General features: G+C 41.1%; 1 protein-coding gene across 1 annotated transcript; it reads left to right on the top strand.

Annotated features, from left to right (window-relative positions):
• The first annotated feature begins 166 nt into the window (after positions 1-166).
• On the top strand, positions 167-13,243 carry tm9sf4 (transmembrane 9 superfamily protein member 4). The gene is made up of 18 exons (XM_044038236.1): positions 167-190; positions 3,603-3,713; positions 4,646-4,745; positions 4,908-5,064; positions 5,267-5,411; positions 6,587-6,710; positions 6,850-6,971; positions 7,547-7,658; positions 8,952-9,022; positions 9,137-9,269; positions 9,782-9,863; positions 9,963-10,038; positions 10,343-10,426; positions 10,908-11,083; positions 11,177-11,240; positions 11,867-11,986; positions 12,890-12,979; positions 13,070-13,243. The coding sequence occupies exons 1-18, from the start codon at positions 173-175 to the stop codon at positions 13,217-13,219; spliced, it is 1,935 nt and encodes a 644-aa protein (XP_043894171.1). The 5' UTR covers positions 167-172; the 3' UTR covers positions 13,220-13,243.
• The last annotated feature ends 1,304 nt before the right edge of the window (positions 13,244-14,547 follow it).

Raw genomic sequence — 14,547 nt, 5'->3', positions numbered from 1 at the left:
CTAATTCATAATAAATATGAAATGTATTATTTTAAATGTATAACAGAGACCGCATTGTGGGTAATATGTAACTGAACGAATGATAATAATAATGACAATAGGCTTTCATCCGAAAATGAAATACTCGATAACCCAACACCTTCCGCGACGTCACTAATGACACGTATTCAAAATGGCGGCCGCGGCTATGGTGAGTAAAAAAGCGAGCGTTTTTCTCGAACTACACCTCGTTTTTTAAACGTTTTCTCACATTGACGCACACGCAGCGCTGTGAATGTGGCAGCGCAGATGTCCGCCACGTCCTCTCGCTGACAGTGAAACGTTAATTATGGGGTGGACTTGCTGGAAATCGCTGCTCTATTAATGTTGACGAGCTGGCTAAGTGGTTGTTGGGAGTTAGCTAAGTTAGCTCACGTCACCTAGCTTACTTGTCAGTGGGTTCTAAACAGTTTCCCCCGTCACTGCTCTGGTTTATGAAAGTGTTCCGACGGAATACGGGTGGCCACGTTTGTACTTTTGTGCTGTCATTCCCGGTACTGTCAGCAGAAACCGGCTAGTCGAACTTTGGCTCCACGTTAGCTGTTAGCAGCGGTATCAGTCGTCAGGTTGTTGTCGGGGACGAGAAGAAAGTGTTGCAACACATCTGAACGACATGAGTGGATTATCGTACAAACACCTCATATTTGTGTTTTGTCGTTAAACTGTGACGTTTTGTTTTTAGAAACCATGACTGTCGTTGAAGTAAGTAGCGACACTTGCTAACTTCCTTCTGGGTCCGACCATAAATCAAGCGTCTGTAGTAAAATGTGCTCTGTTTGATCGTCGTGCGTTGTGTCACATTGTCATAGTTTAGCGTCGTGTTGAAGGATAATAGAAGATTATTCCCAAGTGAAACATTGCATATGAAAGACTCGCCATACTTGTGCTTTTCCAGTAATAAAATGTGGAATCTGAGACATTGGTATGCTACTATTGGGGATGGGGGAAGTGTACTTTATCACTAATAGCGCTTATAAAGGGTTAATGTTTGGTGAAGTGTCTTTAATGGGATACCTGTAAAAAGGGGACATTGTAATGTTGACATAATGTGATGTGTACTGGTCAAACGAATTACATTTACTGTAATTAGATGTACATGTACTCCCATGTCTCCATGCTTTGCTGCTACTTTGTGAGTTTTCTTTCCAGATAGTAATTCTCAGCCCCTGTATCACTATTATGTGTGAAGCTGACTTGGCTGATGATATAAAAGGCTCTAACGGAGGAGATAGGTTCCCCACATGCCCTTTGGCAAACATGGGCACGGATGTCATGTGACTGCTTTGTTCTTGGTCACTGTCATCACTCTGGACCACAGATACTGTGTTGCAGAAGGAACAAGAACCAGTGGAACCTGTAGGTTCTTCTGTGTCCATAGGTCAGGACCTGGAGCAGGAGTCTTAGCAGATTGCCTCACACAGTAACACTTAATCATCTGCTTCAGCGCATGTTTTGCTATTTAAAAACAAACAATACCACAGTGAGGAATATTCAGTCACTGCCGTTAATCATGTCTGTGATTTGTCCAGAATTATGTGTAGCCTCCTCATTTATTTATCTATTTATTGATTGATTACCAGACAATTGGGTTAAATACAGAATATAAATCCTACAGCTTCACAGTATTACATAGAAAACAGAGAAATATAATGAGCTGCAGGCCTACATAAGCCTATATTCTGATCTAATAGGCAGGCATATCTCTGCAAATAACAAAAATGTACACTGTAGTGCATGCCTCACCTCACCGGGAGAGAGACAGACGGTGACTGGGAACCCTTGGCCACAGCACCACCACGTAGTTGCACACTCTCTTCATACAGCAGTTGGCAGAAGAAACTTGTAGTGTTTCCACCCTTTGTCATAACCTTTTTCATGTACGTTTTGCAAATCATGTCGCTTTGCTCTATGTCTGTAAATTGAAACCCGAAATACCTCCAAATAACAGAAGCATTATTCTCTTTCTTAGCCACTAACTGCTCACTCTCCACCTGCACCGTTTCTGCCATGTTTTCACAACAAATATTTGTTGTGATGCGTAGCATGGGCGCAGCTGAACTAGGCTTGTGTGCTCAGGGAGAAGCAGTTGGCCTTATAAAATAGCGTTTGCAAGGCAACATAAAAATAATATATAATAAACTGGTATGGTGATATTGTCTCAACTACATATCTCTTTCAAAAATATACCAATATAACTCTTACTACCGGTATATGGCCCAGCCCCATAATAAATTACTGACATCACAGTTGTTTAGATTACATCAAAAGCTGAGTTTACCACATTTCATATAAGGAAAAGGCTTGGAGCCATTGTTGTGCTTTCATTTTGTTCTTCACAAACATGATTTGTCATAGATTATTTTTGATGTGACAGGAAACACATTTGCAGGGCAGAAAGTATGCAATCTGCAAAGCTCATGGCACTACAAATATGGTATCATGAGTTTGAATTCTAAAATGTAATGCTGCTACACACTCTTTCTCACTGTATTAGTCAGTCTGCAAGTGGTAGTTTCCTGTCACCTAGGCAAATAGTGATAGAAAATATACAATGCTAGCTGGCTACACTAAAACTCAGGTAATAAAAAATGAATATTCGCTCCTGAGTGAAAGATGAATAAAAAAAAAAACGTTTCACACAAATGTACAGTGTGAGCACAGTGTTACAAAAATGTATATAAACTGTTTTTCATATTTTTCATATGGTTGTCAAACAGTTGATATTGATGTAGTCCTTTTTTCCAAGTATTTTATATACAAGGCAAATGATCAAGGAAAGGCCAAGGATGAGATATGTCTTGTGGTGGTCATGAAGTTGAGTAGCACATCAAATATATCTCTTAATTGTTCACTATTTTTGCCCAGTGGAATCTTGATGTATTAACCTTTTTTCCAAGTATTTTCCTTGATATTGGTACAAAGGTTACTATTGTAATGTCATGACAGCCCTTATTGCCATTGATATACCCAGCCCTACTCACAAATATTAATAAGCTGGCGTTGTGTTTTCATAGACTGTATGGTATTGACCGTAGTATGCTCGGGTCTTATGCTGTTACACTAGACTAAGCAATTTGCAAACGGCAGCTTTAACATGTTTATGGTGACAATTTGTTGACATAAAGTCCTCAAACTAATCTCCATATCCTGAATTATGCGTACAGAATTGGGATACTCATATCCTGATCCTTGATTTGCTTTTAATCTGCACCAAAGGTAAATGATGGACATGTTACTGCTGTTGCTCTGCTTTGGCATTGACTTGGTATTGAAGCACCTGTCCCTGATGACACTTCTGTTGCAATTAAAACATGTCGGGTAATTGTTTGACAATAATGGTGTTACTCTGAGAGCTCAATATTTTGTCAGGTGGTACTTGGTATAAAAAGTTTGAGAACTACTGATCTGAACTACTGTGTTTCATGTGACATGATGATATTGATACATTTATAAAGCCTTTTTGCCCATACAGTGATTCCATTCTTAAACTTTTTTAGTTTACTCTACCAAATGTATATTTGTGAAGTGTGTGTGTTAGATATTTAGCGGCGTCTGTGTTACAGGAGACGTGGTGGGCCTTGCTGCTGTTGGCCTTGTTGCCTGTGGTCCGGCCTTTCTATGTTCCCGGAGTCGCTCCCCGGGACTTCCGCGACGGTGACACAGTAGATATTAAGGTAAGACCAAACTTCGGTGATTCTGTGATTTTTACAGATTGCCAGGAACTTTATGATAATGTTCTTGTGTGGTTGCCTTACATCACAAGATATCTGAGGGATTGGGAGCACCCAAAAACCTTAGCCACATTAGAGCCCACCTCCTCAACTGACCTTGTCTGATCCTTGACAGTTTCTTTTTCTTTCTTTTTTACACTAATCAGTGCTCTCTCATTGATGCTTGCACACACACACACACACACACAAACGTCTGTGCAGTCAGAAGAATTAAAACGTATATTCTTCTTGCAAACGGTTATGATGTTGCCGTGTATTTGGATAAAGGGTGGATACAACAGATGCTTTCAGGATGCATTTTAATGCCAGGTGTGAACAGTCATACTTGACTCTGCATGGGAAAGTACTCAGTAATCCACTTGCGTGCAGATAGCTTAAGTTGAGCTACAGTTGTAGCTTAACTACGCCATTCAATTGTATTACTGCCCTTGTCCCAGTGTACAAGCACTAGTATATTTATTGAAGGAAGTGTGTCCACCTCCACTTCTCTGGGGGGGCATTTTAAGATGATCCATGAACTTTAAAAGATAAAATAGTCAAAAATATGTACTGGCCTGAATTTCACATTTCTTCTGTGGCACATGTTCGGAGCAACCCAGGCCACTCTAAACTGACTCTGGTCCTGCTGAAGGTATACATGCACTAGTAGCTCAATTACGCATCTGACACCTATCTCTATCGATTTAGTACAACTTCAGTTGGACTAATACTTTTACATGTATTTTAAATGTCATTTTCTAATGTCATGTAAATGAACTGATGGAGGACAGATGTTACTACCAGGTCTGAACACAGCCTTGGACCACAATGTTGTGATTGAAGCTTTGCATGTCACTCTCTGAGCAAGCCAGTCAATCCGATGATTTGTTTTTCAGGCAGTCAAGCTGACCAGTTCCCGCACCCAGCTTCCTTATGAATACTACTCCCTCCCTTTCTGTAAGCCAGACTCTGTTGTCTACAAAGGGGAGAATCTGGGTGAGTGGATTGCAGCAGACATCTGAGAAGTTCCTCTGCAATTATTTCTTAATACGATCTGATCCTGTAAAGGAAAAACAGTGTTATGTTAACATGTTGCACTAAAAAAAGGTGCTGTCATACACATATTCTAAAGAATGCTTTTATGATTCTCTCTTGTAGGTGAGGTGCTGCGTGGGGATCGTATTGTGAATACGCAGTACACTGTTGAGATGAACAAAAACAAGAAATGTGAGATGATGTGCAGCAAGAAAACTCTGAGCATAGATGAAAGCAAGCTGGTTGCCGAGCGAATCCAGGAGGAGTATTATGTTCACCTGTGAGCATACATTTTTAAAACTATAAGTTTACACTTTTAAAGATGTTAAGTTTAGTGGCTAGACTCTGCTCATAGTGGAGGGGGAGAACGTATCATTTTTTCTGTGTGAGCTCCACGACATAAACTTTAAAACCTATATTGTAGTTTTAAAATGTTAATCATGTAAGCTAACACCTAACTTGAACACCTCACTGTGACTCAGCATTGCAGATAATCTGCCAGTTGCTACCAGGCTGGAGTTTTACCCCAACCGAGAGGCAGGAGCAGAGGAGGAGCAGAAGAAGGACGTGGCGAAAGATATCCAGTTTGAACATGGCTATAGACTTGGATTTGTTGACAGCAACAAGGTAGATGTGAAGCAAATCATCATCATCATAGTTTTAGAGCCATGTTATGCATGTCACCTTTTTGCATTGTTTGTCTATTTTTTTCTTCTTCTTTATTCTGTACTTCTCTTGAGAATTGAGTGAGACTGGATTAAAAGCTGGGTATTATGGCGCATTTCCACCGGCTCTACTTGCTTCGCCACGGCACAGTTTAAGTAGCGTTTCCACCAGCCTAGTACCTGGTACCACGTACTATTTTTAGTACCTGCTCAGGCAAGGTTCCAAGCGTGCTGAGTAGGTACTATGCAATGATTGATCAGACTGCCGGCCGCTGACTGGCCAGAGTCCCGTAACAGGAAGAGACATCCCACATACAAATCAAGCTGATCAGCGCCGAACTGTAGATCACTTAAAACTACTTAACAATCCTAAAAACGTGGGTTCATCTCCAACAACTACCAGGGAATCCTCTATATTTAACAGTGGAGGGGTGTATTTAGGGACAGCGCCAGCGATCGCGAGTGGCATCACAGACCACTGCCGCTGTAGTCTGTGGAGTAGAAAGCTGAAGTCCGGAAACATGTGGACAGAAATCAAGCCGAACAGTGCCGAATTGTAGATAAGTTAAAACTACTTAACAATCCTAAAAACGTGGTGGAGATGCAACCTAATCGTGCCGTGCCGTGCCGTGCCGAGGCGAGGAGAGCCGGCGGAAATGTGCCATTAGAGGACTCTGCTGTATATAAATCAGATTTTGACCTGATCACTTACCTCTCCAACACAAGAATTTGAAAGGCTAACTTTTATTAAATATTGCTGAAGTAATTGAATTACAGAGTTTAACTTTGAAATTTGTATATTTAATTATAATACAGTAAATTTTTTTCAGGCTTGAAAGGAACTACCTATCTTAGAAAACCTGATGCCCTTGTTCTCTTTCGGATTGTCTCTTATCAGTGTTTCAATCTTTTCACCATTTCTCATCAGTTGTATTTTCTGTAGTTAAGTACAGTGAGTGTGGTCATGTTACGTTTTTATTCATATGCCGATTTATCTGCAGTCCTTGAGCTGATCACCTATACCTGTATCATAATTATGTGTGGCAGAAACACAGTGACACAGATAGTTTTCATTAAAAAGAAAAAAAACTCAAGTGTTTCAAAAACAAATGTTTCTTCTCTTTTCTTCCCTCACAGTTTTATCTGCACAACCACCTGTCCTTCATCCTGTACTTCCACAGGGAGAAGCTGGAAGAGGGGGAGCTTCATGACTACAGGGTTGTGCGATTTGAGGTCGTTCCCCAAAGTGTCAAAGTGGAGGGTAGGTGTCATCCTACTCATAGTTTGTGTTACATCTCTGGTCTGTGTTGATTCAACCAAACCTGAGAAGATAGACGCAAATCTGTAACCAGTAAAGTATCAATGACTTCTTGTAAACACCCATCATTGTTTATCCCCAGATCTTAAAGCAGTGCAAAGCGATAAGACTTGCACCCTGCCTGAGGCCAGTGGCTCCGCCCCCCAGGAGATTGACCCAACCAAAGAGAACGAGGTTCTCTTCACCTACTCTGTCCACTGGGAGGTCAGTGACATGCAACATCTTTTACATTGGAATAGTTTAGTGTGTGTGTGTGTGTCAGCACTGGTGACAGCTGTGGCTGGAGACATTTTATTTTTGATTTGTCCTCACACTCAATTCCCAAGAATGAATATGAATGTCTACAAAGATAGACTGACAGGTTCAGTAGGCAGGGGTTTTGTTATTGATCAGTAATTCTTTAATCCCTTGGTCTGAGAGAGAGAAAACTCAACCTCTACACCTCATCTGGGCTCTGTTTACAGCATCACAGGAGGATAGTTGGGTAGATACTTCATTTGTCCCCTTCGGGAAAACAGTTTGAAGCTTTGAATCACTGAGCATTTTCACACTGTCATGCTGTTTCATTATTCTCCCTCTCGAGCAGCCTCTGCTTCCACAGGGCAGATCAGAGCAAGTGCAGATGAAACTCAACAATTTTTCCAGCAATCCTGCAGCGCTACGTTTTATTGAATATGTTTTAACCTTTTTACTTGGCCCAACTACCTCCTGCATAGAGGAAAATAGAGACGTAGTCATGTAGTGACGGGACCACCGAACGTCTCATTTTCTCTGAGCAGGAGAGTGAAGTGAAGTGGGCGTCTCGATGGGACACGTACCTGACCATGAGTGACGTCCAGATTCATTGGTTCTCCATCATCAACTCTGTGGTGGTCGTCTTCTTCCTGTCTGGTACGTCCACTATTTGACAAATCCTGCTCACCTCAACTCTCATGTAGTGTATGTCTAAGTAAACGCAGTTGATTAAGTAACGGGAGTCAGTTTTGTGTCCAGGGTTGGGTCTGATCACTGAGACATTGTCATTTGTAAAACAAATTACATAACAATTCTTGTAAGCTGTAACATTCCATTAAATTACAGAGAAATGTGATCTGACATCTAGGGCTGTAAAGTCCCGGTCGACTGGCCGATTAATCAGTCGATATGTTCTGGTTGGACTCAAATTCTGATTGGTCGACTTTTTTTACCCACAAGGTAACAGCGTGTCTTCAGAGAACACCCTTGTTTTCAGTATTTTGGATTAGCCCAACCCACAGGAGACAGAAAGATTAAAGAACGTCCGGTGGTTTTATTTCATGTTGAGCTACAGTCAGTCGTCCTCTAACATCCATGCCACAGACGTCACAGTGTGGCAGCATTTTACAAACATAGATGGCGATAAAAAAGTCAAATTCAAAGTAACAGTTTTCATATCACAGCTCGACTAGAAACATATCATATAAAAAACGCTAAGCTAACTTGTCTTCGTTATGTTGCCCCGTCCGTTTGAGTACATGATCATATCCGATGTTCAGTGTGGCTCTGTGTGAGGACATGCACAGAGACAAATCATCTAAATATTCCTCAACAGTTGATATCGCGCTGATACCAACGTAGTATAGTATATAGCAGGGGTAGGCTGCAGTGTTTATGCCACTCTGCGGCATAAACACTGGCACTCAGTGTGTCCTGACTTCATGGGTTTGAGTGACAGTTCCCACCACAGCGCTGTCGCCGTGGCAGATACAGGCTTTAAGACAAGGTACTGTAGTCTCAGTTTCCAAGACAGAGCAATATGTTTATTAAACGCAGTGTTTTTTCTTAAAATTATTATTATTAAGCTTGAGCAGATACAGCACTGAGATGTGCTCTATGAATGGAATACAATTCCAGGTATATTGGAAATGTTTTTGTGTTTTGTGTCCGACCAAGAATGTCTTTGGTTGATTACAGCCCTACTGACATTATAGCTACTATAAGTATCTTGTATTTACATAGTGTAATTGTAACAAGCTCACTGCTGTAGGAGACGCAGAGGAGCCAAGGAATGTGTGAGAACAAATGCTGCAAAGCCTGTGCAGGTGTCAGCAAATTTGTTTTGATGTTTATAATCTGTGCAGTTGCACATGATTTGAAGATGAAGTTATATGAATTGTTGAGTTTCCTGTCTTAACTGCTCACTCACTTTTTTTCTTGTTCTCTCAGGTATTCTGAGTATGATCATCATCAGGACCCTGAGGAAGGACATTGCTAACTACAACAGAGAAGACGACATAGTAAGAAAATACCCACAATGCTTGGACAATAAATGTAATCTATCAATAGATCAGAAATGATCTGCATAATTATCCTCAGATTTGTGAAAACCTCATTTTCTCCTCCCTAACCAGGAGGACACCATGGAGGAGTCAGGGTGGAAGAATGTCCACGGTGACGTCTTCAGGCCACCGCAGTATCCCATGATCCTCAGCTCGCTGTTGGGCTCAGGGATCCAGCTCTTCTGCATGATCCTCATTGTCATCTGTGAGTTTTGACTTTTCATCACTGGTTCTTTGGCAGATGTTGACAGCGAGGTTTGAAAAAGTGCCTCACGATTCAGTTATGATTTGGTTTTAGTGGATTAACATCAAATCTGAGGAACGTTGGACTGGAATTGTTTAATACAGAAATCAGTCAGTCTAGCAAAAGTGTGATATTTATTGCTTGAGATAAATGTGATGATAGAGCTCCACTGTCCTGACAGGGATGCCCCGCAGCCATCAGCAGATCTTCTATAGAGGAATCTGAGAATACAATTGACGTTATAGACTGGGCTAGCTGTGATCCTAGAGCTGCAATGATGATTGATTTTGACTACAACTCCTTTTAAATGGCACAAGAACTGCTGGTTAATGAATTTAGTAGAAACACAACAACATTAACTTCAGTGGATTGACTTAGTTTCTCATATCTTATTCATTGGAAGATAAAATAAAGTTATTAGTTTATTTAACCGGTGAAATATTAAAACTGCTGTTTTCCCGTGTGTATCATAGTTGTTGCCATGTTGGGCATGTTGTCTCCGTCCAGTAGAGGAGCCTTGATGACGACGGCTTGCTTTCTTTTCATGTTCATGGGGTAAGAACCACATTCAGCTTTCACATCACCATGACGAAGAATCCAAATCATGCATTTCTCAAACTGTATAACACTTTTCTGTCTGTGTGTTTCCTTCAGTGTGTTTGGTGGTTACTTTGCTGGCAGACTGTACCGCACACTGAAGGGCCATCGATGGAGGAAAGGAGCATTTTGTGTAAGTTGCTACTAAATTTAATGATCGACTTCCTCTCCCAATAATCATAATGTAAAATACCTAATATAACTGAACTAAATATAAGATAATAAAAAGCAAATGTGATGATCTCCCAGCTTTAGGTGCTTGGAAACCGTAGAGTAGTGTGAAAGGCAGACATTAACATAGTAGTGGTGCATTTTGACCCAATGTTTGTTTTGGTCCACATTTTATGTCTAAATGAATAAATGAGCATTTTCATGGCGTCATCAGTGTCCTTGTAAACAGAACAGCTGAGCTTTTCCTGTGTCCTTCTCCTCTGCAGACAGCAACTTTGTATCCTGCAGTGGTGTTTGGAATTTGCTTCATCCTCAACTGTTTCATCTGGGGAGAACATTCATCTGGAGCAGTGAGTCTCAGTAATGTCTGTTGTTTATGCATTCACTGTACAAGCAATTAATTAATATTAGTGTTACTATTATCATTAATAGTAACAATCTTTATACGCCAATATGGAAACTTGTCTTTGGCTTCACAAGCTGTTTAAAAACACTATAAAATAGAGATCATAGCTTCAGTGTGAATAGTGTTCAAGAACTTAACATGGCGGAAGCATTTGGTATGAAAGACATCTTGAAGATGTAGTGCCTCCAATAAATGATTCATAAAATGAACTAGATCGCACACAATTTATGACAATCATCTTCATAAAATTTCATGTGAACTCAACTAGATACACAGACATTTTGCTCACATTAAAACATGGATTTTAAGGTGCGATTGGTGTTTTCTTATTTGTTCTACATTAGGTTTTCTTTTGACTTCATATTCAGTTCAATGGCATTAAAACATTGTCCTTCATCCTCCTCTCTGCTCTTGCTCCACCCCAGGTTCCCTTCACCACAATGCTGGCCCTGCTGTGCATGTGGTTCGGCATCTCCATGCCTTTGGTCTACTTGGGTTACTACTTTGGCTTCCGCAAACAGCCGTACGATAACCCGGTGCGCACCAATCAGATCCCGCGGCAAGTTCCAGAGCAGCGCTGGTACATGAACAAGTTTGTAGGGTAAGTGTTGAAACTTGAAACTTGTGTGTGGTTTCAACTTTTTAAATTGAGACGTGCTCTAATTGTTCCAGTATAAATGTTTGTTTCCACTAGAATCCTGATGGCTGGGATCCTGCCATTTGGTGCCATGTTCATCGAGCTCTTCTTCATTTTCAGTGTGAGTACAACTACGTCAGCGCTTCTTTCAATTGTATTATTGTGTGTGTTTCTTATGTGTCAGTGTCTTAATACCGAGAGACGTTTAATTATTTTTCAGGACGAGTAATTGGTGGTGAGTGTTTATGTGGTTTCGTCACTGGTGTCACGGTTTACCGCGACAAGGATTTTGCAACACCGTTGCACACACAGATTAGGTACAGGCGTTTTTCCCACAATGGTTAGGTTTCTTTTTGGGCAAAAACAGTTAGATTTAATGATTAGTTTCATTGTCGGTGAGTGAATAATGTAACTGTAGACTGGCCGGCCACCGTGGTAGTTAAAGCTTCTGGTAGAAGCCAACAAACTGGAGCAGCCACTTTCGGTCTGTTGGATTTCGTGGAAAACACCACAGTCGGACTTAATTGACTGCTCGGTCAGTTGTAGCTGTTGTTGCTCATCTTTGGTCATTGTTTAACTTTCCTAACTGTGTCAGCTGCATAAATATGAATGTCAAGACTCTGCTACACCCTGGATAATTACAGTCACATCATCCACAAAGTTGAGGTCACTTTCAAATAAGCAATAGAAAGTTGGTTGCTTTGTCCTCACATTCACTGAAACTTGTGTGGGTGTCGCCCCCTACAGGCCATCTGGGAGAATCAGTTCTATTACCTCTTTGGCTTCCTCTTCCTGGTTTTCATCATCCTGGTGGTTTCCTGCTCTCAGATCAGCATCGTCATGGTTTATTTCCAGCTCTGTGCAGAGGTAAGATCAACTGTAGCCGACCTTTAACCTGACTCTATTGGATGGTAAACGTAATCCTTGAAATCCTTGAACGTTTGGTTCATTGAAAGTGCTTGACTTTTGTGCAAGAAATCAATAAAAGTGGGTGAAGATTCTCTCGTACAAGTTAGTCCTGGAAAGTCCTTAAATTTGATATCATCCAAGGTGTGGGAACCCTGAATGTTCTTTTGTATTTTTTATGTACAGAATGTGTTTCTTTTTACTACAGTTGGATGGAGAAGCCGCCACAGTCATGACACCTTGTGGGTGGGGCTGGGCAATATACCCATAAGAGTTATACCGGTATATTTTTATATTAGTATATTATATATTATCTTTACGTTGCCTTGCGAGCGCTATTTAATAAAGCCGACTGCTTCTCTCTGAGCCTACACGCCTATTTCAGTTGCTAAGCCACGCCCCTTTCATGTACGTACTACGTAGTGTTGTCCCACCCACGCTACGCATCACAACAGACGTTTTAACGGAAACGTGCCTTTTTTCTGGTGCATACTAGAATATATTCCCTGACTAAGACTCTCTCAGAATGTTTTGTTTGATTGACTTCAGCGTGGTAAGGACATATATTTGCCGTGGCTTTGTTTTGATGACCTGATGCAATATCACAGCATTTATTTCAAGCCCAGGTAAATATGAGAGTCAGGAAGAGCATCCGTCTCAAATCTAAAATGCAGATCGTCTGCTGTGTGGTGACACGACAGAGGGAGAAGCTTGTTATGTGATGGGAGAGTCTTCCCCAGCACATTCCAAATATTCTCAGTTAAGGGTTCAGGACTGTGGTGGATTTATCTGCTAACATTATTATCTTTTACTGTGCTTGTCTTACACACACACACACACACACACACACCTGTGCTGTCTCAGGATTACCGGTGGTGGTGGAGGACTTTCCTGGTTTCAGGAGGCTCAGCATTCTACGTCCTCATTTACGCCGTCTTCTACTTCATCAACAAGGTAAAAAAAAAAAGAAAAGCAGTGTTTGACATGGAACTGAAGTGAACAGAAAGAGAGAAAGTGACTTCCTCCTGCTCTGTTCCTCACCAGCTGGACATCGTGGAGTTCATCCCCTCGCTCTTGTACTTCGGCTACACGGCCCTGATGGTTCTGTCCTTCTGGTTGTTAACGGGCACGATCGGCTTCTACGCCGCCTACATGTTCATCAGGAAAATCTATGCTGCAGTTAAGATCGACTGAGACGTCACAATCGCTGCTGGGGGTTTTTTTGTCAGTTTTTTTTTTTTTATATATATTTTTTTTATTCATGTCCAGCAAGCACTGACTTGTGTGTCGAGGGAACAAGAGGGGTGTTTTTAAATGGCACAACAGCCCCACCCACTGGCGTTACAGAGAAGAACAGCAAGTGGCAGAGCTGAACCGGCTGTTTGTCTCTCTCTCTCACTCTCCCTCGCTTCTCCCTGTCCCCCCTTCCTCTTCCTCCAGGACAGAGACTCGGAGGGAGTCCTGCTCTGATGGGACAGTTTATGTCTTCTGCTGTTTCACCTTGCACACAAACACAGTGGGCCAAAGCTTGTGAGAAGACAGTTTCTGCACCTTTTTTTTTTGTCTCTTTTTGACTCTTTAACTTATCTAGGTTTTTATTTTAATTCCGTTCTTTCTGTCAACTCCTGGGAAATCATTCTCTGCTAATTTTCTTTTACGTAAAATCAGTTGGTTTTTTTTTTTGCTTTTTCTACTTTCATGTCAGAGACTTGAGATCGGGGAAGGATTGGAGCGTCTAACTGTGGTTATGGTGTTAACTTTACTGTGTTTAACGAGTACGGATGGAAATGATGCTTTTACATTGTACCACGAGTAAGGATAAATTAAATGTTCTATTATTTTTACTTGAGTTTCCTGGTAATGACCATGTTAACCGCCGCTGTAATCAAAACATTAGCTTCTTCCTCTAAAACAATGGGTCTTCTTATTAAAGCGGAAACATCGCTCCATTTCTCCTAAATGATTCAGAACGGTACCACGAGCCCTTTGCCCCCGAAGCAGCCGGAGAAAAGGAAAAAGCTTCAGTCAACACTTTCCTTTTGCTTTAATTTGATGTGTTTTTGGAGCATTTCCAGTAACAACTCGTCAAACTGTGGCGTCAGTGTAGCCTTAGCAGCGCGGCGCGTCTGCTGAACTATGCAGTTAAAAAAGGAGAGACCGTTTCTGTTTGAGGGAAATATCACGAGTTTGTTTGAGTTTGAGTCTGATGTATGATACAGTTTGTGTATAATGTGAAGAAAGAAAGAAAGAAAGAAAGAAAGAAAGAAAAGAGTGATACCAGGAGGGGTAGAGAGCGTTTTCCCAGAGCTCGAGTGTCGTGACATGAGCATTGAATTGTAATCCAGTGTTCTCGATACATTTATAAAGTGGATGTTTTCATGGATTACAACCTTTTGTTTTGCATCAAGGTATTTTTCTTCTTAAAAATGGTTTTAGAATAAAAACAAATGTGACTTGTTAAGCTGGTGGTGTTCACAACTTAAAGGGCAAACATCTATTTTACTGACGCTAAATAAACCAAT

Source organism: Solea senegalensis, linkage group LG11, assembly GCF_019176455.1.
Source record: "Solea senegalensis isolate Sse05_10M linkage group LG11, IFAPA_SoseM_1, whole genome shotgun sequence".
NCBI lineage: Eukaryota > Metazoa > Chordata > Actinopteri > Pleuronectiformes > Soleidae > Solea > Solea senegalensis.
This window is presented reverse-complemented; position numbering and strand designations above follow the sequence as displayed.